Source organism: Emydura macquarii, unplaced genomic scaffold (genome assembly GCF_026122565.2).
Source record: "Emydura macquarii macquarii isolate MOO-44397 ecotype Brisbane River unplaced genomic scaffold, CSIRO-AGI_Emac_v2 contig_799, whole genome shotgun sequence".
In the NCBI taxonomy this organism is placed as follows: Eukaryota; Metazoa; Chordata; order Testudines; family Chelidae; genus Emydura; species Emydura macquarii.
Genome location: NW_027130936.1, coordinates 1,176,314 through 1,200,493, shown reverse-complemented (window position 1 = coordinate 1,200,493; position 24,180 = coordinate 1,176,314). Strand labels below are relative to the sequence as shown.

Sequence of the window (24,180 nt, the reverse complement as noted above, 5' to 3'; positions counted from 1 at the left end):
TTCATTTCGGGCCACGGGAACTGTGTTACTGCCCCTTATTCCATCCCTTCTCCTCCCTGCTGGGGGAGTTGCCAGCCCTCTCAGACAGGGCCTGAGTGCTGCCGACAGGTGATTTCTCTCTGTTTGCCACCTTCCTACACAGCAGCACACCCCCACGCCTGCCAGGGGTGCCACCCCCTCATGGGGCCGGTGTTCAGAGATGGGGCCGGAGGAGTTGCACTCTCAGAGGTATTTTTCCCCATTTCGATTCTTTTTTGTTTGCTTTCTTTGCAGCTGGCCGTGCTGATAGCCTTGTCTCTGCTGGTGAAGCGGAAGAGCCTCTGTAAAAACTGCTGGAATGGCGTTCCTGGACTGCTGAGGTACCCAGAATAACCCCTGGCCACACATCCACCAACGGCCCCCCCGCAGGCAGCCTGGGCTGAGCTTTCAGAATTTCCCTTGCTTTTGTTTTCTGTGACTCTGCTCTCCCTGCTGCTGCTCAGACTGGAATTGCTGAACTCTCTCAAGAGCCCTGCTTCTTCAGGGCTGGCTTTGATTTTTGCCGTTAGAAATAACTGTGAGCAGTTTGGCAGGTGCACCGTTTAGCCCTTCGTGTCTCTAGTGTTCTGATTTGCAGAGAGTCGGCCGTTGGGTTGCTGGGCATCTTGGCACTTTACGACGTGGCGTGTAACTGCTCCCGTAACTAGGCGAAGGGGTGAAATTGCAGATGCAGAATTCAAGTCTGTTCTCAGATTCCAGGCTAGAGGCAGGAAGGGCTGGATCAGGCTCTTTCTAGTTAAAATTTCCAGCTGTCTGCAAGGTCGCGAGAACAATCTTAAAGTTCGGGAGCTTGATCTGACCTGACCTGAGCCGCCTTCCCTTGGCTACTCTCATGGCTTCCCCCTTCCACTCCTCTTCCTCCAGCAGGCTGACCCAAGAGCATGGGGCAAAGTAAGAGCTATGTGACCAGGAGGGTTGCTTGGGAGCCGCTCTGCCATTCACGTGGCAGCCCCGGTGACTAGTCTGGTGGCAGAGCCCAGAATGGTTCGAGTCAGACAGCTACAGAGCAAACCAAACTGAACAAAGGCCTGTGACCACGGCAGTTTTGCTCCAAGGAAGTCCTCCTATGCTCCTCTTTATGCAAAACAGGGACGTTGCCATTTCCCTCCCTGCAGCGGGGTTTGACTGTTACCAGAAGACTAAACTACCTATCCCTGGTCACAGGACATCAGTAATTCAGCCAGTAACTGGATCCCTTCCCATGTGGATCCTCCTCCAGGATCCCAGACCTTTGCTCACGCTGCTACAATGACCTCTGGGAACTTTGCTCTCAGCTGGCCAGGATATCAGTGCCCTAGAACTTGGCGGGGTGGGGGAACTGATCTGCCATTGGACAGGGGGTTTGGAGTGGCTTGGGTGATTATCTAGAAATCCCTAGTCCTTTAGACATCACCCACACAAACACACTTGTCCTTCGAGTGCTTCCATCCATTCATCACTCCTCACTGTTACCTCTCATGTCGATCATGAATTCCCAGGGGCTGGGACGTCTCACTGGTTAGTTTGTGAATCACCACGCATGTCTGTAGGGCGATAGAAATAGGAATTATCCATCTCTAGAGAGGTTGCAGCTCTATGATCCCTGCAGCTGTGAGAGGGACACTCAGCACTGACCCTTAAGAACCACCTGTGTCATTAGGGCAGCTCAGTGAAGAAAGTTCTGGAAGAACAGGTTCAGTGCTATTTAGAAAGGCTGGACATGCACTAGTCCACGGGGCCAGATGCAGTGCATCCGAGGGTGCTGAGGGAGTTGGCTGATGTGATTGCAGAGCCATTGGCCCTTATCTTTGAAAACTTGTGGTGAGCGGGGGAGGTCCCGGATGACTGGAAAAAGACAAATCGAGTGCCCATCTTCGAAAAAGGGAAGAAGGAGAATCTGGGAAACTACAGACCGGTCAGCCTCACCTCAGTCCTTGGAAAAACTATGGAGCAGATCCTCAAGGAATCCATTTTAAGGCACTTGAAAGAGAGGAAGGTGATCAGGAACAGTCAGCACGGATTCACCAAGGGCAAGTCATGCCTGACCAACCTGATTGCTTTCTATGAAGAGGTGACTGGCTCTGTGGATGTGGGGAAAGCGGTGGACGTGAGATACCTTGACTTTAGCAAAGCTTCTGATATGGTCTCTCACAGTATTCTTATCAGCACGTTAAAGAAGTATGGGTTGGATGAATGGACTATAAAATGGATAGAGTGCTGGTTAGATCATCAGGCTCAACGGGGAGTGATCAGCAGCTTGCTGTCTAGTTGGCAGCCGGTCACAAGCGGAGTGCCCCAGGGGTAGGTGCTGGGATCGGTTTTGTCCAACATCTTCAGTGGATAAAAAGCTGGATATGAGTCAGCAGTGTGCCCTGGTTGTCAAGAAGGCTAATGGCATATTGGGCTGCATTAGGAGGGGCATTGCCAGCAGGTCACGGGAAGTGATTATTCCCCTCTATTCGACATTGGCGAGGCCGCATTTAGAATAATGTGTCCAGTTTTGGGCCCCCCACTACAAAAAGGATGTGGAGAAGTTGGAGAGAGTCCAGCGGAGGGCAACAAAAATGATGAGGGGGTTGGAGCACAAGACTTATGAGGAGAGGCTGAGGGAACTGGGCTTGTTTAGTCTGCAAAAGAGAAGAGTGAGGGGGATATGATAGCGGCCTTTAACTACCTGAAAGGGGTTCCAGGGAGGATGGAGCTAGGCTGTTCTCGGTGGTGGCAGATGACAGAACAAGGAGTAACGGTCTCAAGTTGCAGTTGGGGAGGTCTAGGTTGGACATTAGGAAAAAGTTTTTTACTAGGAGGGAGGTGAAGCACTGGAATGGGTTACCTAGGGAGGTGGTGGAATCTCCATCCTTAGAGGTTTTTAAGGCCCAGCTTGACAAAGCCCTGACTGGGATGGTTTAGTTGGGGTTGGTCCTGCTTTGAGCAGGGGGTTGCACTAGATACCTCCTGGGGTCCCTGCCAACCCTCATCTTCTCTGATTCTATGGCTATGAGAGGTCAGGCTTTTGGGGCTCAGTGTCTTCCAGCTAATCAAAGAGCATGGGGAGGGGCCCTCCAGATTCCTGGGCAATGAACATGGCTGGCAAATGGCGCACACAAGTACATCCCAGTGGGCACTGCGTGGGACTTTGTGTAGCTCCCCAATCCCAGCTGTGGTGTGAGGCGCTTAGTGGTTTACCTTCGTGGCACAGGCGGAGGGATGGGATGTCCCAATCCACGCTGCCCTTCTCTCTCAAGCTGTCTGTGCGGCAGAGGGAAGGGTGGTCTCCATGGGCTGGTGGGGGTGAGGGGCACCCTGTGTATTCTCATTCTAGCCCTTCCCTTCCCCAATTGTTGCAGCCCGGTGAATTTCTTGGAGGCAGAGGGACACCAGGGGCTGGTGGCAGCTGTGTTTGGAATCCTCTTCTCTTCTCTCTGCATGCTAGTGCTGGACGAGGACCCCCTGCCTCTCATTGCCAGCTCCTCTCAGCACCATCGAGGTAACGCGGGTGTGGCTGGGTGCGCCCTTCAGAGCTCGGCTGGGTGTGTTGCTGTTTCAATCCATTGGGCCCCCCAGAAACCAGGGCTGGACCCACAGTCTGTCCCAGTTGGGCACCGGGATCTGTCAGATCTGGTTCGGGCTTTCCTCTTCCTGGATGACTCTGCATAACTGTCTTTGTGGTTTGTCTATGTTTCCCGTTCCTCTCAGTGTGAGTGTGAGTGTGAGTGTGAGTGTGAGTGTGAGTGTGAGTGTGAGTGTGAGTGTGAGTGAAATACATTAAATGCGTCGGGCCCTAGGCAGCGTTTGGCCAGTCTGTTGCATCTCCTCTCGCAGATGATGAGTGAGAACATACTACGATTCCCAGACACCATGTGTGACTGCTAAGGCTGGACCATTTTACAATTGGGGGGGGGGGACACTGCAGCTCCAGCAGGGCTGGGAGGGGCTCAGTGGAAAAGTCAGGGCTGTTGTACCTGGGGCCAGCCCTGTGCTTTGTCTGGCCCTGCCTGGTACTGCCACTCCATAACTTGCATTGGCACGGCTGGGCCTGACGCAGAGTGCTGGGCACCCAGAGCTGCAGGTGACGTCCAGGGGAGCTGCAGACGCTGAGTTCCTCTGAACTGAAACAGCCCAGATCAGCTGGGTTGGAGGAGGAGCACCTTGGTCTAAAGGTGAGGGTGCATCTGAGCTTCATGTGGCAAAGCAAAGGCAGCCCGGCCGCTAAACTCTGCTGAACGGGGGCCGCAGCCCTGAGGTCTCAGACAGTGAGCGTTGCCTGGCCAGGCTAATGGGATGCCTCCTGGGATGGTGGCTGGCAGGGAAGAGAGGTGCCAGCTGGCTGTCCATGTCCAGTAGCATGAACTGGATTTCCAGTCTCTAGTTTAGCATCTCCTTTTAACCTGATATGCAGTTCAAGTGCATCGCTGTGCTTGTTAATCCTTGTACTGAGAGCTCTGCGACTTTTGGTTTGTTTGTTTTTTTCTATCCCTTCTCCCCCCCCCTTGTCTAGAGTACTGGAAGATCATGGCTTTGCTCTATTACCCTGCCTTCTACTATCCTTTAATTGCATGTGCCACAATCAGACGCCGAGCCGGGTACTTCGCAGGCTGCTTGCTCTCCTGGTGCCACTGTGCGGTCCATATCTGGCAGAAAGTGGACTGCCCTCAGTCGCCAAAGGTAAGTGCAGACAAGATGCATAACATGGGCAATTGCTGTGCCTTCCCGGTCATGTCAGCTACTAATGATATCCCCAGGTAAGTGGAAAGGGCGCAGGGGTGAATGGCTGGTGCTTGGAACTGGGAGACTCTTTCACCGTGAAGCCACAAGTCAGGTTCTGCTTGATGGAGACCAAGATGTGGATAACTTAGTGTGGCCACATTGGAGCAGGCCACTGGCAACCTCCAAGCCCAGCACAGATGGAAAAAGGCTTTTGGCTGCTGCTGCATTATAGGCATCTAGAAGTACCGGGCTGTGAATCTGAGCTCCTTGGGCGGGAGGGGCAATAGGAGGGGGAAGCTGTAGCATTTCGCATACTATGACCTACAGACAGGCTTGTGCTGAGGTGTGAAGTGACAACCACGCTTATCAGCCGTGCCCTTCTCCCAGATTTACAGGTATTATTCCCTGCTGTCTGACGTCCCTCTGATCCTCTGCCTCGTGGTCCTAAGCGTTTGGTACCCAGCGCTGCTCGTCAGCAGCTTCACGCAGGAGAAACCCGCTCCTCAGGAGGTAACGCACTGCAGCTTCTTTCGAATCCGTGGTGGGTGGCTCTGCTAAGGGGCAATATGGGGAAAACCTCCATTTCCCCTTTATTCCAATTCCACTCCTGTGCAACAATTGTGTACCAGTGCTTGGCTCCAGTTCTGACGGTGAGGGTGGGGGAGCGAACTGACTAATCCGTGAGTGAGGCTTTGCTGACTGTGCCCATTCAAATGGACTACACAAGAGACACAAAATGTGGCATGAGACAGACCGCTTTCAAGGAATCTAAAATACAGGCAATGGCACGTCTTTTAGTTACGTTTTGGAATGTGTGGGCAGCTTTACAATTCTTTAAATGCCATGTGTATTCACTTCTTTTCCTGGTTTTGCGTGTGAAATAGATTGTCCCCATTTTGTAGTGCAAATGCCTGAGGTACTGAACTCGGTTCTCTGAAGTCCATGGTCACTGAATCCTTTTGGTTGGTTATCTCTGCCTGATGGTTTTCTCACACTGTTTCCACATCTGTCTGGCCTCCTGCTTAGGGCTTGTGTACAGAGAAATGTACCTGCAATAGTTCCCTGTGTGGACATTCTTATTCCTGAATAGCTACCGTGTGGTTTTAAATTCACACCCCATCCTAGTCCAAAATAACTTTCCAGTGTAGACAAGCCTTTAGGGTCAAATGGCGCCATCCAAGCTCTCCAATTGTGAGGCACACTTTCCACATCTAAGTTTGCACATTGGGATGACTGTGCGCGCAAACCCCATATCTGTGCATGCAAATCAGTTTCCTGGGTTCCTGAGTGCCTCGCTTGCTCACGCGGCCATTTATGCCTGTATCACCTTTGCAGGCTCAATCAGATGAGTGGATAGAAGTGGCTGGGTGAAAACCAGAGGCAGACCCTAAAAACGTGGCCCTGTGTGTTCAGTAAGACCAGGCGGCGGGAAGCCTGTAGTAATGGCAGCTGACTTAGCTAAACACTAAGCTGTGGGCAGAACCTCTAGCCCAAACTCTGCAAATATTTGATGAGTTTTCCCCTGGGGATTTCGCTACTTTGGGCTCCCGCCAGCCAAGAGCGGCAGTTGGAAGGATGGGGAAAACTGGAAGAGGCTGTTCTAGGGGCACTTCTGGGCTGGCTTGCCCAGAGTTAGAAAGCCAAGGTCCCCGGGAGTTAACAGTGTCAGCTGAGCATTCAGCTTTTATGTGCTCATCTGAGCCAGGCTGCTGAACCTGTGCGCTCAGTGCTATTGAATCTCCAGTAAATCCTCTCCTGGATTATTGTGTCCCCCCTGCAATGGATTCTGTATTCATCACTTCCCACCCACCCCCTGCTCTGGGGCTTGCCGTCACTTCGTCAGTTACTTCATCCTTTTAATCATTCTTCCTCTCTGCTGTCATGTGGCCAGCAGGAATGGCCCTGCCTCCATGTCCAGCATCAGCCCTGTTTGAAAAGGGGTCTGAGATGCTGAACCTCCTCTTAGGCTGCGGTGCAGAGCACCCCCAAGTATCATTACATGCAAGGGGAGTTGGAAGGTACTCATCTCCCAAGCTGTGGCCAGCAATCCTTAATGCAGCCGTTCTGCTGGTCCTGCCTGGTCAGCCCCCCTGGCCCTACCCCTGGGAGCTCTGCTTCAGCTGAGGTTCCCTAATGGTGCAGTTTGGCACTGTAGTTTCGCCCACCGATGTGCGAGGTCCTCCTGTCCTTCCCTGTATCTTCCGGAGTAGGAGTGTGGCAGAAGTTCAGTGCGTAACAAGCCGCCTGTGGCGTGAGGGAAGCAGCTGGCTGCCATTCAGAGTGGCGAGGCCCCGTTTGGAGGGGTCTTGGAATGATCCAGGCTGTGGGGCCATCTGCTCCCCTCCTTCCAGGGTCTAACTTGCCTGCCCCTCCTACTGCAGCTTAGGCGCTGCCAACCTTTGCGGGGAGCACAATCTATTCCCCATCTGCTCCCTCTGGCTGAGTCCCTGTCACTTGCCACCTCCATATCCCCCTGTTAGCTGCCAGTTCTTGGCACACAGGCTGTGTCCACTAGTGCCTCGGAGGCAGCAGGTTTGATGGTTTTCATTTTTTCAATGTATTTGGAGGGAAAGAAAATCTTTTTTTCTGTGTAAACTCCTTAGCTCAAGAAGCTTAGGCATCAATGGGTCCCATTCAGGCCAGAACTGGGGTCTGATTGTTCGTCCCCATAGGTTTTCATGGCAGCAAGGGATAATCGCTTAGGATCAGTCAAAGTGCCAACCTTCGCTTGGAGGATATGCGGGAAAGCCTATTTAACAATGTAATAACACAAGCTCCCTCCCTGACCCCCTCCCAAAACACAAACAAATCCACACCCTGCAGATTTCTTAGTGTTACACCGAATCCTGGGGTTAGTCTAAAGATCGCTCTAGCTCACCGAAATCCTGCTTCCAGGCTTTCTCAGCACTGGGCTGAGTGTTTTCTTTTTGGTCAGTCTGATATTAACATGGTCCCTTGACTGGAGTCTGTGATTCTCACCTCGAGATTGGTATTTAGGCTCTAGTGAATGAATCAATTTTCTTCTGGAGTGATTGACTCAAACTTTTTTGCTGCAAAACAGCAATAAAAATTGTTCCTCTAAAAAAGGGTTTGGGCAATACAACTTGATGGGGAGGTTTGACTCCTATAGCCAAATGCAACTGCTTAACGACTCTCTCTTTGAAAGAAGATACTAGGTGTTGAATGAATTTATTATTGGAGGCTGCCAGTATATGGAACAATGCTTTTGCTAAACAATGTATGGAGGGAAGGACTTTCTCAGGAGCAAGGACTGGACAAAGGTGGAAACCTTTGAGCACAGGGGCCTTTGTAGATAACCACCTGAAGGAGAGAGAACCAGGGCATTGATTCTAGCATCTGACTGTCCTGTATCCAAATAACAAGTGGACTTTTGTGCTGCTTTCTTTAAGATTTTAGGGAGTGGCTATTATAAAGAATACCTGAAGACTATTCTGGCCAAAAGAAGACACAAGAGAAGGTACGGCCAAAACATGCTCTTCATCTTCCCCGAGAACTCTGCCCGCTCTAAGCCAGTGTTACTAAACCCACTGGGTTACGGGGTGGGTTACTAAAGGCCATCAGGGGTTATGAGGCATTGAAAACTACATTACAGTCTAAGCAAAGAAAATCTCACTCTCCCCTCCCCACGTACCCTTATCCTTCAAGGTCAACCTCTCAAAACACACAGGCACACTCTAGAGATGTAAACGTAATTGATGCTGTGTTTCATACATAGTCATCATGTGTAGTTCACACAGGAATGCAGGGAAGGCTATGGCCCATGTTATACGAGAGGTCAGACTAGATGACCTCAGATTCTGTCACTCTTGTTACCATTGATATGTCTTTTACTTTTATAGAGAATGTGAGGGGATTTTGACTTCAAATAGGGGTTGCCGACCTGAGAAGGTTGAGGAAAGCTGCTCTGAACTGTGCTATCTGTGGTTGTTCAGAAAGGAAGCAGTTCTCCAGTGGCCAAGGAGGTGTTAAACCCATTGGCTGCAGTAGGGATGGGGAGCCTGGGAATGGAGTGGCTGTATGTGCTGCAGATCAGGATTAAGGTGTATTGGCAGAGCTGTGTGTACTAGCTTCATCAGGACATCCACCCAAGAAGCCAGGCTGGCAGTGCTGATCAATCAGCATTAAAAACCAAGGCAATGCTTTTTTGTTCTGCGCCAACGTTTCCTACCCAGCTCATCGCAATTCTTCCTCTTCCAGCTCCGGTAAAGTCAGTCTCCTCTCGAGGGCCCAGATGTATTTACGCTCTTACATCTACACACCCCAAGAAGGTACCGTATGAGAAGATCTTCCAATGTGATCTTAGGCATATCAGGGTCTCTGCCACCAGATTTCCTCCCACGTGAATCAACTGTGTTTCTTGGCTTTCTCATGAGGCATCTGTGCCGTGGCAGCTGCCATCCTAAATATGCACAACTCCTCCATTTGCATGAACTGTGGTTTTGTGACCATTGCAAGGACAGTGCTGACTCCATTGGCACAACACTCCTGTGGCCTAGATTGCATGGAGGCTTCTGTGGCAGTAGGGCTTCTTCCCTCGTTGCACTTGTCTAGCAGTTCAGTTGACTGCTGTTGCATCAACAGACGAGTGGATTGGTGGAATGGAACATCTGGATGGACTGAGGAAGGCACGGATGGAATGACAGTGGTGGGGCATGCAATGAGAGAGTGAATGCATGGAGTGAAACTGGATGGATGGAGAAAGTGACTGAGACTGTGAAGGGCTGGAAGCCCAGATGGAAAAATGCAGGGATGGAGGGAGGGGGATGCCCTTTGGTAACTTGCTGCTCGTAAGCCTCAGGCTGGCATTGGTCTCCTGTCTCATATGTGCCCCTATCGTTCTGGGATTGCAGGGTTCCAGGTTCCTCTGAAGCTGGTTCTCTCTGTAACCACAGCCGTGATTGCTGTTTACCAGGTAAGTCCATAGCGATGCCCTACCTGGGCCTGTAGCTGGACCTGCCCGCCTGTCTTCTTGTTTCCCATTCCCTAGTTCTATTCTGTGTGAGTGGGGAAGCAAAGCGAGCAACACCTGTCCCACTGCCAGACTCCCCTACCCATCCCATCCCCTCCATAGCTTGCCTTGGGCGCTGCGCGGGTTCTCCCCGAGCACGGAGGGTTAACCTCCGTGACAGGCTGCACTGTCCCCAAGAGTCACTCCTGCCTGAAGTGGCCCACAGCACCCGCTGTGTCCTCCTTGCTGCTGTCCCTGGGCCATGCCAGCGAGGCCCAGGATCTCACGGGAGCCCTGCGTTGCAGCTGCACACCGCTCTCCCCGGCTCCTGCCCGGGCAGAGGGCGAGAGATGGGAACTGAGGACTCCTGCCCTGGCAGCCTCAGGCCAGTCCCGTCCCAGTTTGTGTAACTGACTGGGGTTTTTAACCCTTTTCTTGCTGCCACCTTTCCATTGTGTCTGAGCATCTGGCACCTACTGCCCCTCGCCCCCTCCACGCCGTGGCAGCGTCCAAGGTGTGGGGATGGGCGGGTTGCTGGTGCGTGTGCACACGGTCTGTAGCGCTCAAGGGGCTCTTGGCTCACAGGTGGCCTTGCTGCTCCTCGTGGTCTTCATCCCCAACATTCAGATCGTGCGGGCAGGGATGACGAAGGAGATCACTGTCCTGCTGGTTCAGTTTGGCGTCATCCCCTCGGAGAACGCGGGGGGGATCCCTGGAGACATGGCGCAGGAGCTGCACACGGTCAAACACTATCTCTGGTCACTGGAAGGTGAGTTTTTTCCCCTCTTCAATGCTGAGGCTGGCCAGGATCCCAGTCCCATTTCTGTGTCTAAATCTGTGGAGGAGACCCAGGTCTCAGTCTGTCTGGTACAGCCTGGACAATGGTAAGGCAAGCTTCCTACACCACATCCACAAGGCGTGTGCTCTGGAAGGATGCCTCAAAGGGGGTCTTCAGTCTCTGTGCCTCTGCCCGCGACACACCCCGCTCAGCCCCAGAGCGGCGCCTGACGCTGCCCAAGAAACAGGCCCTTGTCTCTGTGACACCACAGGTCTGTCCTGCAGAGACGTACCCTCGGCATCAAGGTGCTCCGAAAAATTCCTGGCCTCTTAACATTTTCAGTGTCAACTCTTCCTGTTCAGCTAGAGCAAAGCTGCCCAGACCACAGCAAGCTCCCGCTCCCCAGAGGGAGAGGACAGCAGCTGTGTCTGCTTGTTATTTTAAGGAAATAGGACGAGCAGCAGCAGTCAGTCACTGAGCCGGCTGCCCCTCGGCAGTAGATCTTGCTGCTTCGCAGGTGGGCGAGCACCAGCTAGACGGTGTCTTGCAACGTGTTTAAAACAGGCGTGTGAGAGCTGCGACTCCCTTCTCCTGCTGGTCCTGAGCGTGCTGATAAATGCAGTGTGTGTTTGTGGGTGTCCAGGGAGGTGGAAAGTCGGGTGGGTGCTGGGGAAGAGTAAAAAGTCTCCTTCACTGCCCTCGTTGGGCTCGGGGGCCCCAGTCCAGCAAGGTATTTAGGCACATGCCCAGAGAAGCATACAAGTGGTCTCGCTACTCACGTGTGTGAGCCAGGCACGAGTGGAAGTGCCTCGCCAATGTGGGGTTTAACAGCCCATTGTGTGGGTCCCACTTGCTGGGGGTGACTTTCAGACTGGAGCAGGGGCCCGGGGATCGGGACGATCTGAAATGCTGCGCGGTCCTTGAGCTTCCCCACAGGTTGGCTTTAAATGCGGAGGGGCTGGAAGGATGCCAGGAAAATGACTGTAAATGGGGAGAGAGGCACCTGTTTGCCGTCGGTGGTTGGGGAGTTGGGGGGTACCTAATGGTGCTTTTATGCCCCTGATAACCACTCCCACTAATAACTTCTCAAAGGCTCGGGGGGCTGTTCTTTAATCTGGTCTGTTTAAAATCTCTCCTGCCCCTCCCCTCCAATTCATTCCCTTCTACCCCCGCGCACACACATTCTTCCCTTGCTTTCTCTTCGTATGAGGTGCACAGGTGTGGCATGGGACGGGCCGTGCATCCGGTTTGTGGCAATGGGTCCCAATCACGCTAGAGACGGAAATACTGGGTGCTTGTAAGCAGTCTTGGCAAGTGAAGAGGATGGCCCAGTGGTTAGGGGAGTAGCCTGGGACTTGGGGAGACCCAGGTTCGTTCAATTCCCTGCTCTACCATGCACTCCCCCTATGGGACTTTGGCCAAGTCACTTAGGTCTTGTTTACACTAGAAGTATATCAGGTCGACTTACAGCCGCTGCAGCCATGCATGTCCACACTTCCCTCACTGGAGGGAAGCACTTCCGCCCACCTAAGGGGCAGTGTGGGGAGCTGAGAGCCTGGCTGCCCTCCCCATTTCTTGGCGGGAGCAGGGTCCAGCTTCTCACCCCACTCCCAGCCTGTCAAGTTTGTCAGCAGAGCCCTGAGAGTGACAAGAATGACAGCTGACAGCCGGTGTAATGCAGCGTCCGCACTGACATTGTGTCGCCCTGACTAAGCCAACAGAAGCCCTACGCTGCTGGTTGAGGTGGTTTTATGATGTCAGCACAGTAGGGGAGTCAGTATTTTGGTGTGTGCGCCTCCCCTCCTTTTGGTCAACAATTCTGTAGTGTAGACCAGCGCTTAGTCTCTCTTTGCCTCCATTCCCCATCTGCACTACGGGGATTCTGCTCTGCCTTGCCTCCCAGGCGTTGCTGAGGATAAATGCACTGCAGAGTGAGAGATAACGGTGGTGATGGAGGGACAGAGAAGTCCCTGTTTGAAATCGTTTGTGTGCCTCTCACTAAAACCACCAAACAACTGCTTTCCCAGTAAAGCCTGTTTCCAGGCCTGGAGTTTCTAGGCCTGGTCCCTAAAACCCTCACCAGGTTGCACAGCAAAGCTCTGAAGTGTGGATGCCACTGCCAAGGGCTGAGAGATGGAGATATGAAAGGAAGGCATAAAGGCCCGGTTTCGTGCCAGCAAACTCAGTGCTGCTGAGTGCCAAGCGGGGAAGGGGGGTGAGAGAAGAAACATCCATGGCCAGCAAATCTGTGCTACAGATGCTATTGTTCAGGAGGACTTTGATATGTGTTGGAATTGAGCAGATGGCTTCTACTGGGTGGAACTACAAAGCCCCGGGGTGGCGGGGTGGGGGGGATTGGCTAATTCATCTGCCTGTCATCCTTTCGGGGCCTCTGAGCTCTTGCCCTGTTGTCTCCGGCTAGCATGGCACCCCTTGTACAGTCAGCCTTTCCTTTACGCACTTAAACACGGTGGCAGCTCTTTGCAAAGAGTGATGCATTACAAATCCTGCTTCCAGTTGTCTTCCTGACATCTCCCTCCCCACCCCAGCCCCCCTTCCCAACACATTTTTGCAGGCTGTCATTCCTTTCACACTTCTGCTGGCTGATTTCGGCAGTGACATTTCAAAAGCTTCTAAGCATTTCTGTAGATTCACTAAGTGCTTGGTGGAGGGGGTGGGGGTGAGAAGAGCACGCCTGACTTGGGTAACCAGCACGGGCCCTGGAGCCTGTCTGGGTTGTGTCACTGGCCCTTTAAAAGGAGATGGGTCCAGCCCCACCTGTAACATTTAGCTCGGCTCTCCAGGTGGAGAAGACTAGTGAAGTCACGTGATGGGCCAGTCCCATGGCTAAATCAGGTGGGAGGCAGAGGGAGTTCCCAGGTAACAAGCGAGCTGGGCCCCTGGAATCACTCCCTGTTTGAGAGGTAGACGAGACTTGGAGGGGCTGGGCCTGGCCTGAGCCTGGGGTGACTGAGACACTCTTTCCTGTTTGGTTTGGACTTGGATGCCCCGGGGGGGCTCTAGTTGGAGGGCTGAGTCACAGCAGCAGCAAACCAGGCTGGAAGGGGAGACAGGCAGCAGCTAGCCCGAAGCCAGCCTGGCTGCTGCTGGGGAGCCTCTAACCTCCAGGGTGTTGACACGTGTCTGGTGGGGTCCGTGGTTCTCAGCTGGGAGTTCTGGTACGTGACACAAGCTAGCTGGCCGGGCGGCCGCCCTCTTTGCACCCACCCAATCACTGGAGTAGCCAGGCACCATGGAGGCTGCTGAATGTATCCTTGGCGTGCACCTGGGAGCTAGTGAAGTTTTCTCCCCATTTTACAGACAGGGAAGGTGAGGCACTGAGGTTATGCCAGGTCACACAGGCCGAGCTAGGAACTGAACTCAAGTCCCAGTCCAGTGCCTTAGCCCCAGCTCTTTCTCCAGTTGACCAGCAACCACATCACACCATCCCATTCCCAAACTGCAGCGTTAGCCAAGTGGCCGAGGATCGCATGGACCGTAGACAGGGGAGCAGATCCCTCTGGGGCAGGATGGAAGTTTGCTCACAGGATACTGCTGGGAAGCCTGACGCTGCCCTCGCATGGGTTGCAGTGACCGCATGAACAGAGCCAGAAACCTCCAGTTCTGCCCCTCTGGCACCTTTCATCAGCGATGACAAGTTTATTGTGACTTGTCAATCAGTGTCGGGGATGGGGGGAAGGTCCATCGAACGGGGGTTCAAGTGAGCTGGCTCCATATCCCCTTTACTGGTGGGCAGTGGCTGCGTGCTCTTCTGGATCTGGCTCTCTCCGGTGACCGCTGTCCCCGTCTGCTCTCTGACAGTGTGCTACATCTGCTCCCTGGTGGTCTCCTGCCTGCTCACCTTCTCCATGCTGCTGAGGTCCCTGGTGAGGCACAGGTGAGAGCCGGTTTCTGACTCTGTTCCCAGCCCTCACCACGGGGATCAGAGCGAGCTTTCCAAGTCTCCCCCGCCCCGTCCTGGTAGCGGAACAGGGGGAGACTGCACTTGGGGGTGGAGTGAGGCCTCTCCTTCAGGCCAGCTTTGCTGCTTACCCCTCTGCCCTGAACCCCCTCCAGGGAAGGGGTAACCTTGGTCATGTCACCAAAATCTCCCCCTTCCCCGCCTTACCCATGCTGCCTTTGGCTGCATAAAGGGCCTATCTGGCTTCTCTTTCCACAGGGCCAATCTGAAGGCTCTGTACCGAGGGGCTGTCCTGGATGTCTTCGGCCGTGCCCGGGTGCTCCACCCTTCCCAACAGGCGCTGGTCTGTTGGATGAGTTTTGCCAGCTTCCAGACTGCGTTCGCCTGCTTGGGTAACGCCTCCTCAGAGAGGAACCAAACGCTCTGCTCCGCTTAGGCCTAAGAGATGGTGTCTGGGCTGGGGCTTTGCAGGGAAGGGTTGGGTTGTCACAAGCTGCCACGGTAAATGCTCAGGCGTAGCCGAGATACATAGGGGGAGACCCTCAGCGGGCGTCAGCGAGTGGAACTGCCATGGTTGACACCTGCTCCGGCAGCCAGGCAGCAGCACGACAGGACGCTGCAGTGGCGATCTTTGGGGTTTGCCGTGAAAAACGGAACCTTCCCCAGAAGACGGAGACTTCATTTAAAACCAAACTTCCCCCCCAAATCTCACTTAGCTGTGGATAACCCAGCTAGGTTTCTGATGGAAACCCTTGTGAGCAGCCTAGTTAACGTCCTAAGCACAGTCCAGACACAGGCAGTGTGTGTTTCTCGGTGGCAATGGGCCCAGCAGAAGACGCTCGTTATACGTGTTTCTGAGCAATCTGCTGATCGCTGGGAGAATCCAGCAGATCTAGCAGCCCTGTTAAAGCCCCTTTGAACCGGTGATGAATGGAACCAGAACAAAGGCTGCCCGAGATTGGCTGTTGCAGCCATGAAGTCAAGGGCTGACTTGGCCATGGAGCCTGAGCTCCCTTCCCACCACCCAAAATGAGCCTGCCCTGTCACATGGGATGTGTGCAGATGTGAGAGGGGAAACTTGCCCAGCCTCTGCTGCACCTGACTGGGGGATACGCTGTGGGCTTCGGTCTCCAGGGCTGTCAGGCTGCTCTTTCCCTAGTAGTAAACTGGCAGGCCCGCAGCCCTCACAAGCCCAGCGCTGTGGCCGATTGCCTTTGGGCTCTGCATGAACACACGTGAGTCTCACTGATGCTGGGACGTGACCCCTCTTGTGAACTCCCGCGTGTTAAAGTCCTTACTCGGTGAGCTGAATGAATTAGCAGTGTGGTGTGTGCTCGCCAGCGCCTCGCGTCTGAGATCGGGCTCAATTGACCGTTGGTCCTGTGGGCACTGCTGATCTTGGTGTGATTCTTAGAAATCACAGTTCCAGACCCCAGAGACGCCTCTTCTCTGTGAATAATGAGCCAAAGGGTAAGAAAATGCTGAACCTACCACATAGGTGGGAGGGGAAGTAACAGTTTGTCAATGGAATTAGGCTGTTTTATTTTAATGCAGCCTAAGGGAGTTAGGTGCACATGGGGTGGGACTTTCAAAAATACCTAGGTGATCTAGGGGCCAATTCCTATTGATTTTTCAATTGGGCTTGTGTTCCTTAATCACTTGGGTGCTTTTGAAAGTCCCACTGCCAACTCCTGTTGGATTTAATGGAAACTAGGTATCTAAATCACTTAAGCTCCTTGGAAATAACCTAGCTGTGTAGTGTGTAAAGCCAGGAGAGCTCTGGATATTTCTCAGAGCAGAGGTGAAACCACATGAGCAAAATGAGGGGGACCTTGAAATGCTGGTGCAGCTCTGAGGAACACCAACGGGAAAGTAAATCGGGTTAGAGGAAATGTGTCTGTCTTAACTCAGCGGCTGGGTGCCCACCCTTCTCCTGGTATTTGTTTTTACCCCTTCCACTGTGGCTGACTCTCTGTGTCTCAAAGGTCTCCTCATCCAGCAAGTGATTTTCTTCACCTGCACCGTGGGCTTCACCTTCTTAGTGGTCATTCCACTCCAGTCAGGCACAAACATGCATCTGTTTAAAATCCTGGAGAACATGTGGTGAGTGCTTGTCCGAGCCAGCAGGCAGCGCTGGGGATAATGAGATGGGGAATGGGATACTCAGTCAAGCCACAAAATGACCTCAGGTGGGCGAGCGCTGAAGACAAAGTAATCGGCTGTCCTTGACGCACCTGGCCTGTGAAGTTGTTTCTCCATGTCATGGTGTTCCATCCACACATCCTGAGGGTTCTGCATCCTGATGCAGGGCCATGGGGGCAGGCATATTTGGGGCTCTTTAATTGTCTTTGCTCTGGCACAGCTTGGCTTGTCGCAGGGATTTGGGACAGGGGACAACCCTACAGTTGCATCCTCCAGCTGCAGGCATGGAGCCCAAGCTAAAGGAAAGCTGATTCCACCAGTCTGATCATTCCCCTGCTCAGCTCCCCATAGGACGCTAGCATGTGGCACTTCCTGTGCTCTCATGATCGTAGGGCTGCAAATCGTCTAGCCCCTAAGCACATGTGCCAGGCTCCTTCTACCTCGCCTGCCCCCCATTTGGCCCCTCAAGGCCGTGCCCCCATCTGGCCCCAAACATTCAGATCACCTGCTCTGTGAACGACTGCCGCGGCAAACCACTGACTGGAATCTGCCCCTTCCTTGTCGTCTTCCCCGCCCAGGCCCTTCTGGCTGACGCTGGTGCTTGCTGTGCTGGTGCAGAACTTGCTGGCTCATTTCTCCTTCTTAGAGAGAGGCCCCCTGCAGAAGGAGCTGACCAACAGGTGAGCCGTGCGCGCTGCTTTGTGCCTGGTCCCGGGGGCGGGAGGACACCTCTTCTGGGTTTGGTGCACGTGAACAAAGCTCTGTGATGGCTGCACGGAGCTGCTGAGCTCCCACTTTCCCCCAGACCCTGCCTCAGCCGTGGTCACCGCCTGGCGTGAGGGTCCCTGGCTCGTGAGCCCACCTGGCCCGGGGTGCAGGGCCGTCCCCCGAGGACCCCCGGCCGTCCCCAGCACTGGTGCAGCTTCCCAACGCCCTGGCAGAGGCGATGGCAACCGCTGAGGCAGAGCCAGAGGCTGGAGCTAAGACCAAGAGTGGGGATTCCTCGGCCAGTGTGTTCGCCACGGGGCGGCCTGGTCTTTCCTGCACAGGAACGGCTGGAGAGTTCAGCTGTTCCCCAGACGTTAGGGGCTGTTGGTGGTCGGGCCCGATTCCCTGCAAAGCACAGGCCAGAGCATTTTGCCCAGTGACTGCAACACTGAGCCCAGCACGAAGCCCTCGCGCAGTGGCCACCAACCCCTCCCTCATGGATACCAGGCCTCACACCCCTGCACGCGGCTGCGCTCCTCCTGGTCTCCTCCTGCTCGCTGATGGGAGCGTCTGTAAAGTCCTCTGGGATGCCCCCAGGGCCAAAGGGGCTGCAGAAACTGCACTGCCAGCCTCCTTCAGCTTCTCCGTGCAGCCTGGCGGTGTGGAGGGGGGCAGCTCTGTCCCGGACCCACCTGGCATCACGGGCACGAGTGGCTCTGTCGGGGGGAGGTTGGGTTCCTGGACCTCCCGGCCCTCGTTTCATCTCTGTTTCATCGCCCCAGGCGAGCCCTCTACGTCGTGTCCTACCTGCTCTTCCCCATCAACGTCCTGGTGGGGGTCCTGGCCGCGGTCTGGAGAACGGTCATTTCTGCGCTTTACAACGCTGTCCATTTCTGCCAGCTGGACATCAGCCTGCTGAACCGGGGCGTCGAGGCCTTCGACCCAGGTACAGGACACGCGAGCCCCCCCCCGGGACGCTGCTCCCTCCATGGACTGCAGTAGCCACGGGGGGCTTGTCTCCCCCTCCTCCAGCCCTGGGCCCAGTTCTGTAAAGCCCAGGGGAATGTAGCCTGAGACTAACCTGCCGAGACCGGGCCGGGATTAGGGATGTCAGAGGTTCACCTGTCGTCAACTCTTTACATGTTTTAAACAGCTGATTGCCATTAAACTGGGGGCAGAGGGGAGGGGCAGCTGGGCAGCTCTTGCTGGCGGGGAAGTGTGGAACCCAGTGCCAGGGGAGGGGGGAAGAGGCGTGGAGCCCAGCACCCGGGGAATAGCTGCAGCTGGGTTGGTTCCCTATGGGGAGGCAGCACCAGGGGCAGGGGGTAGCCTCACCTTGGCTCGGCAGGAGGCACGGAGCCTGGCGAGGGGCAAGCCCAGCTGCGACTACCCCTGTGCTGGGCTCCGCACTTCCCCGCCAGCAACAGCTGCTCAGCTGCAGCTACTCCCCCCTGCCGCCCCCCGGCATTTCACCATGTAAACGTTCTGGTTTTAGAACGTTTAAATGGATTGTTGATCAAACTAATTTTTACATCCCTAGCAGGGATCTAACTCCTGGGTATGGAAGCTGGGTTCCCGTAGAAATACAGGAACCGATTAATCTCGCTAGCCAGTCTTCCACGTTTAAATGAGAAACAGGGTCTGGGCAATGAGGCGCTGCCTTGCCCGGGATTCTGTGGAGGTGATTCTGGCTCCCCAAACACCACTGCACCATTATCTGCTGTTGAAACCTGCTTCCTTTAAATCGTGGGCGTTGCCCTGTCCCCCAGCCTGTTTCTGGTGAAACTTGACTTCTCTTGATCCCAAAGCTGCTGGGGCGTAGGGGGTGAAGCCCACAGCTCCGGTACTAATCTCTGATTGCACTGGTGTGAATCCAGAGTGGCTCTGGATTTACAGAGCAGCAGCTGAGATTGAGATTTTCCCGCCACCCTGCAATCCATTCCTCTGTGGTGGAGAAGAAAACCAAATCAATGCAACCATGAGCTCTGCTCTCTTCCATGTGTGTGTGCATGCTCTTGACTCTGATACGTGGCCTGTGGTCTCCTCCAGGCTACCGCACTTACTGTCACTACTTGACAGTCGAGGTCAGCCAGTCGCACCCTGGGATGAAAGCCTTTTGCTTCTTGCTGCTCCAGTTACCTGGCCCAGAAAGGCAGCCGGGACTCAAACCCACTGACATGGAGGAAGGTGAGATCTTGCTTGCTGCCCCCTGCCCCGGCTCTGGGTGAGTGCTAGAGAGCTGCTAGCCCAGAGAAGCAGCATTTCCTGGGGGAGCGGGTTCTGGACAGTCTCCCAGCTGGGTGCTGATAGTGCAAGGAGCCCCTGTGGAAAATGGCAGGTCTCATTCACAGGCTGGGTCCCCGCTTCGGTTGCCCTTCGAGGGGCAGGCTGGGGCTGCTTTCACCCTTCCACCGAAGGAGCGCTGGGTGTCGCGAGCACAGGAGGGTGCAGAATTCAGTCTGTTGAGGGCCGTGCTGGTAGAAATGACCCATGTCCACCCTTGGCTGGGGGATGTGCCCGCGCCACCTCCTGCCATGCCCCGTGCGGTTTCTCCTCAGTGCTGCATGTCCAGCGGGCAGCCCAGTGACGGGGGATACCAGTGCGGGTTCCTTCCTGGCGCCGCCCTGCCAGGCTCTGGGTTTCTCGCCTCCGCCGGTGTGGGGGGAAGGGTACACTTTATCGGATCCTGGAGGCCCTGGGGGGCCTGGCCTACGCTGCAACCCGCATTTCCATGAGGAAAAAAAGTGTTTCATGGCTCATGAGAGAGAGAGAGAGAGAGAGAGAGAGAGTGTGTGTGTGTGTGTGTGTGTGTGTGTGTGTGTGTGGGGAATGAGGGATTGTGGGATGTGTGGGGGAGGGGGCCCGTGTTACAAGTTTGTACTGGGCCTGAAAAAATTAGGCTTGGGCCCCGGGGGGTAGGACACGGGGGGACGGGATGGACGCAGGGCAGCAGAACCATCCCCTTGGCCCCGAGTCTGGTGGTGCGGGCCCCTATAGGGAGACGGGGGCGAGAGTGACTCTGAGGTTTCCCCCTCTGCAGGGATCCAGCTGATGCAGCCTGTGACGGGGATGCTGAGGGTATCCAAGTCCAAGCAGACCCGAGCCCGGTGGTGGCTGGCCTACACCCTCCTCAACAACCCTTCGCTCCTGGCCTGCCGCAAGGCTGTCCTCTGCGACCCCACGGCCAACGGGACCCAGCCTCGCCCTGCCAGGCCCTGAGCTCCACAGAGGGACCCTCCCGCCTTCTCTCCATGGACTCTTCTCTGGGAAGGACCCCCGTGTTCCAGCGCTACTTATTGCCTTCTCCCTCCTCCTCCTGCGTCCCGCTGCCTCGCAACAGCAGCCTGGGATCAGGGGAGCCCATAGGAATCTCTTGAGATTCAAGTTCTGCTGGGCTCACAAGTGCACTGAGTGTGCTGGTCTCAGCATGTTTATCTCAGTCACCCTTCCACCGTGCAGTCCGGCACATCTGAGTCTCTGCTGACCGGAGGTGGGGGCTGGAAGGGCAATGGGAGAGGGAAGGGGACCTACAGAATTGGGGGGTGTTAGCCAGAGTGAGAGGAAGGAGCTGGATCTGCTCCTAGCTAGCACCATCTACCCTGCATTTCAGAAGGCACCACTGTCTTTCCTCCCTTCCCTCCCCCCCCACTTTCCCCACCAACCCCTCAAGAGTCTGTATTTTCAGAGCTCCCTGTGAGACACCACCGAGTGCCTTTTTTCTCAGGGTAGCTTTTCTTTTTACTGCAGAGACAGACACTCCACAGAAGGGCCCTGTGCTAAGGAGCGTCGATGCAACATGTCTGCAGGAACATGGAGGGGGAAAACCACCACCACCACAGGCATGACGCCTTGCAAGGAATAGAATCCCTTTTTAATCTCTCTTCCATGTCTCGTCTGTGGTTTTTATCCCTAGTTGCTGACAGGCCGGGTCTAAGAGAGCGAAGGCTCTGTAGGTTTGTAAAATTGAAAATCTCCCCTCTGCTCCCCCAGCAGGACACCAGCCTGATTTCTCCAGTTCACGTGGCCCCTCCAGGCTGCACGTCCTGCTGGCTTCTCATGCTCTGCTCACATTGTTGCTGCCACGTTTCTGGCAGACTGGAGCCCTCTGTCTTCCTGCTGCCTCTGCCCTGGGTTTTCTTGTTAAGCTACTGGTTCTTCGGCCTCTGTTCCCCTTGCATGGGACATGGGCCGCTCAGTGTCCAAGTGAGCTGAGCTAGTAGTTGTAGAGTACAGCGACTTCAACCCCCTTGGCCTGGCGAGGGGGGAATAATAAAGACCATGCCTCTTTCCTACTACGTGGAGCGTGCCTGGTCTGTTTTCAGTCTCCCGTGACAGCCAGGGCGAGCCTGAGGGGTGAGGGAGGGCGAGACTGACGTGTTAGGGCCCTGCCATGGCGTGCATGGCTGGGGACTGTCTGCAGCACTGCCCCACTCCGCTGCACCCCACAACAGCAATCCCGCAGCTCAAGGACATCGAAGCCAGACACAAGCAGGTCCCATGGTTTAGTGTAGACGGGACCATGTCCGGTGGGGCTGACTGAAAACGTTCCCTCTGGTGTCTGAACTGCTGCCTCCAGAGAGCTGTGCTTTGGGCTCCTCGTTCTGCTCTGGGGACTGGGCTCCGACAGTGCAGCGTCCCCTCGCTGTCTGGCTCCTCGGTGCCCCTCGGGACCACAAAGGACTCGGAGCCCCTGACGCTTGCAGTCACCAGTGGTTCATGTACAAGGTGCACACCATGCTGGGCCCTGCCCGGCCGTCCGTCTGGGGAGACAGACAACAGCTTGGCTCACAACCCACCCACCACTTCTGGCCTCACAAACCCTCTGGGGCCTGGCTTGTGACCCTGCTGGCCCAGCAGGGCAGCTGCAGCTCATGGCCTAGTCAACACAACAACACCCCCCTGCACCCCGCTACCTGCTCTGCTGCCCCTGGGCCAGCTAACCTCGCGGGGCAGGGGCTGAGCAGGGCTCCCCCCCAGCGCCCTGTCACAGCTGCCCCGGCAGACTCGGCTCCCACCGTGCCCTACAGCCCCGGTGCCCCTGAATGTGACTCCATGGGGGGGGGGACTCTGCTTTACGAGCCATGGATTCCTACGGCCAGAAGAGCCCCTTCTATTCGACCGCTCACCTCGCCCTGGTTGCGATGATCACCCAGCCATTCCTGCAGCCAGCCCGGCACTTCGGTTTGTCTCTCGTGGAAAGACCCGGGTCCCGGCTGGAAGACTGCGAGTGGCGGAGACCCGCTGTGGCTCGGTGAGTTGTGCCGGTGGATACTTACTCTCACCGGTTAAGACTTTGCACCGGTTAAGACTTTGCCCTGTCTGTTCCAATGACCTGCTCTTCAGTCTGGGGCCCTGGCGCAGGGCGTCGGAGTCCTACAAAGCAGAACAGTGTTTTACGGAAGCCCTGCCTGACGTGGTCCATGCTGCAGTGTAGACAGGGCCCGGAGTCCTGCCAAACCTTCGAATTCCCAATGGAGCTCGCTTTGGGGGGCCCACGGGCTCCAAAATCCTGTTCCACTCGGGGCAGGGGTGCGGTGGTGCTGCTCATGCCCTTGGCCCTTCCCCCCCCAGCCAAAAGTGCGTTGCCATGAGGTGGAGACAAGGCGTGTGAAGTTGTTTGCCCACCTGGACCATTGGGGCTGGTAGGCAGCCTCCAGCGTGCTCCTTCAGAGGGATTTGAATGGTCTCCCTGAACTGTTCACCCCACTGCAACTCGGAAGCTGTGGGGGGAGGGTTGTACTGAATATGGTCCATGGAAAGTACCATGAGAGGCAGCATGGTCTAGTGGTTGGAGTCAGGACACCTGGATTCTGTTCCTAGCTCTGCCACTGACTTGCTGTGTGATCTTAGACGAGTCACTTTGCTGGGCTGTGCCTCAGTTTCCCCACCTGTAAAATGAGACCGATATTCACCCTCCTTTTGTAAAAGGCTTTGAGTGCCTGAGCAATGCAGAGTGCAGTTACTATATAACTCTTCATGCACCGACCGCGCTGTCCTCTACACTGAAGCGTAATCTGCATGGGAATCATTTGCTGGCTCGTGGGCAGTTGTTGCTGGGTAATTGTGATAACCTGGTGCTGCCCCTGCCATTGCCTAGCACTGGGCCACACTGCCTTGGTGGCTAACGTGCCGTGGGGGTCTTAATGCTTGAAAGGCAACGTCCTAGCTCTTGGGTGTCTCTCGGTTCAGTCCCAAAGCTCCACCCGTTCTGCACCAACTGGGCCTCCCCTGGCTTCTATTGCTGAGAAGGGTTTCTGCACCCAGGGGCTCGAAGAGTGTCCTTTGTGCTGAAGAAAAGGATCCGTCTCCCCGGAGTTCTAAGCTGCCTGCCTGCAAGAATAATTGCTGTGTGAGACTCTGGTTCGGGCCTGGGCAGGGGGTGAGGAATGGATGAGATGCCAAGTATGCAGGGCATGGGGGCTAGTGCCTGCGTGGTCACCTCAGCCGCAAAGAAACCAGGACTTGGGTTCAGAAGTTTCTGATTTTTTTTTTTTTAATTTTATTACTTTTTAAGGCTGTGAGCATCTTCTTGTTCTGTGTTAGTACAGCACCTGACACAATGGGGTCCTGTCTACGACCGGGGGCTTCTAGATGCTACTGCAACCCAAGTCATTAGTAATGACGGACGGAGATGAAAGACACAAGTCCATGAGTAGCACTTTTACGGGATTGTTTTCAATATGACTGCCTCATTCTGCAGGTTGAGGGTGAGGCACCAGATTAAAATGGGTGTTCTGCGGCGGTAACTCAGGCACCAGAGGCATTCATTGGTTTAAATAGCAGGAATTAATTTCTCATCAATGCTGGACACCTGTTAATTTCCTGACCTTGGTAAGGTGCAGAGGGGCATGGCCGTCGTCAGGATGCTGCTCCCATGCTCGGGTGTTTGCATGTCCACGCAAAGAGCATTGGAGAAACGCTGGGTTCTTGAGGCAT

At 55.0% G+C, this 24,180-nt stretch overlaps 1 protein-coding gene across 6 annotated transcripts in view; it reads left to right on the top strand.

The window, feature by feature from the left end:
• STRA6 (signaling receptor and transporter of retinol STRA6) overlaps nucleotides 1-21,974 on the top strand; it is a 42,157-nt gene extending 20,183 nt beyond the window's left edge. Inside the window, exons 4-19 of one of the 6 annotated variants that reach the window (XR_010918817.1) lie at nucleotides 274-359; nucleotides 3,366-3,505; nucleotides 4,517-4,683; nucleotides 5,113-5,235; nucleotides 8,136-8,203; nucleotides 8,944-9,014; nucleotides 9,597-9,658; nucleotides 10,280-10,463; nucleotides 14,295-14,370; nucleotides 14,653-14,786; nucleotides 16,380-16,497; nucleotides 17,115-17,216; nucleotides 18,027-18,190; nucleotides 19,294-19,431; nucleotides 20,285-20,734; nucleotides 20,992-21,974. Coding sequence is in view for 5 of the 6 variants with exons in the window: in XM_067543209.1 (XP_067399310.1) it covers nucleotides 274-359; nucleotides 3,366-3,505; nucleotides 4,517-4,683; nucleotides 5,113-5,235; nucleotides 8,136-8,203; nucleotides 8,944-9,014; nucleotides 9,597-9,658; nucleotides 10,280-10,463; nucleotides 14,295-14,370; nucleotides 14,653-14,786; nucleotides 16,380-16,497; nucleotides 17,115-17,216; nucleotides 18,027-18,190; nucleotides 19,294-19,431; nucleotides 20,285-20,463 (1,812 nt within the window). In the remaining variant the exon portion in view is untranslated. Of the gene's footprint in view, nucleotides 1-273; nucleotides 360-3,365; nucleotides 3,506-4,516; nucleotides 4,684-5,112; nucleotides 5,236-8,135; nucleotides 8,204-8,943; nucleotides 9,015-9,596; nucleotides 9,659-10,279; nucleotides 10,464-14,294; nucleotides 14,371-14,652; nucleotides 14,787-16,379; nucleotides 16,498-17,114; nucleotides 17,217-18,026; nucleotides 18,191-19,293; nucleotides 19,432-20,284 lie in introns of all 6 variants that reach the window. The other 5 variants (XM_067543211.1, XM_067543210.1, XM_067543214.1 and 2 more) reach the window with 5 other exon arrangements.
• Nucleotides 21,975-24,180: the final 2,206 nt, after the last annotated feature.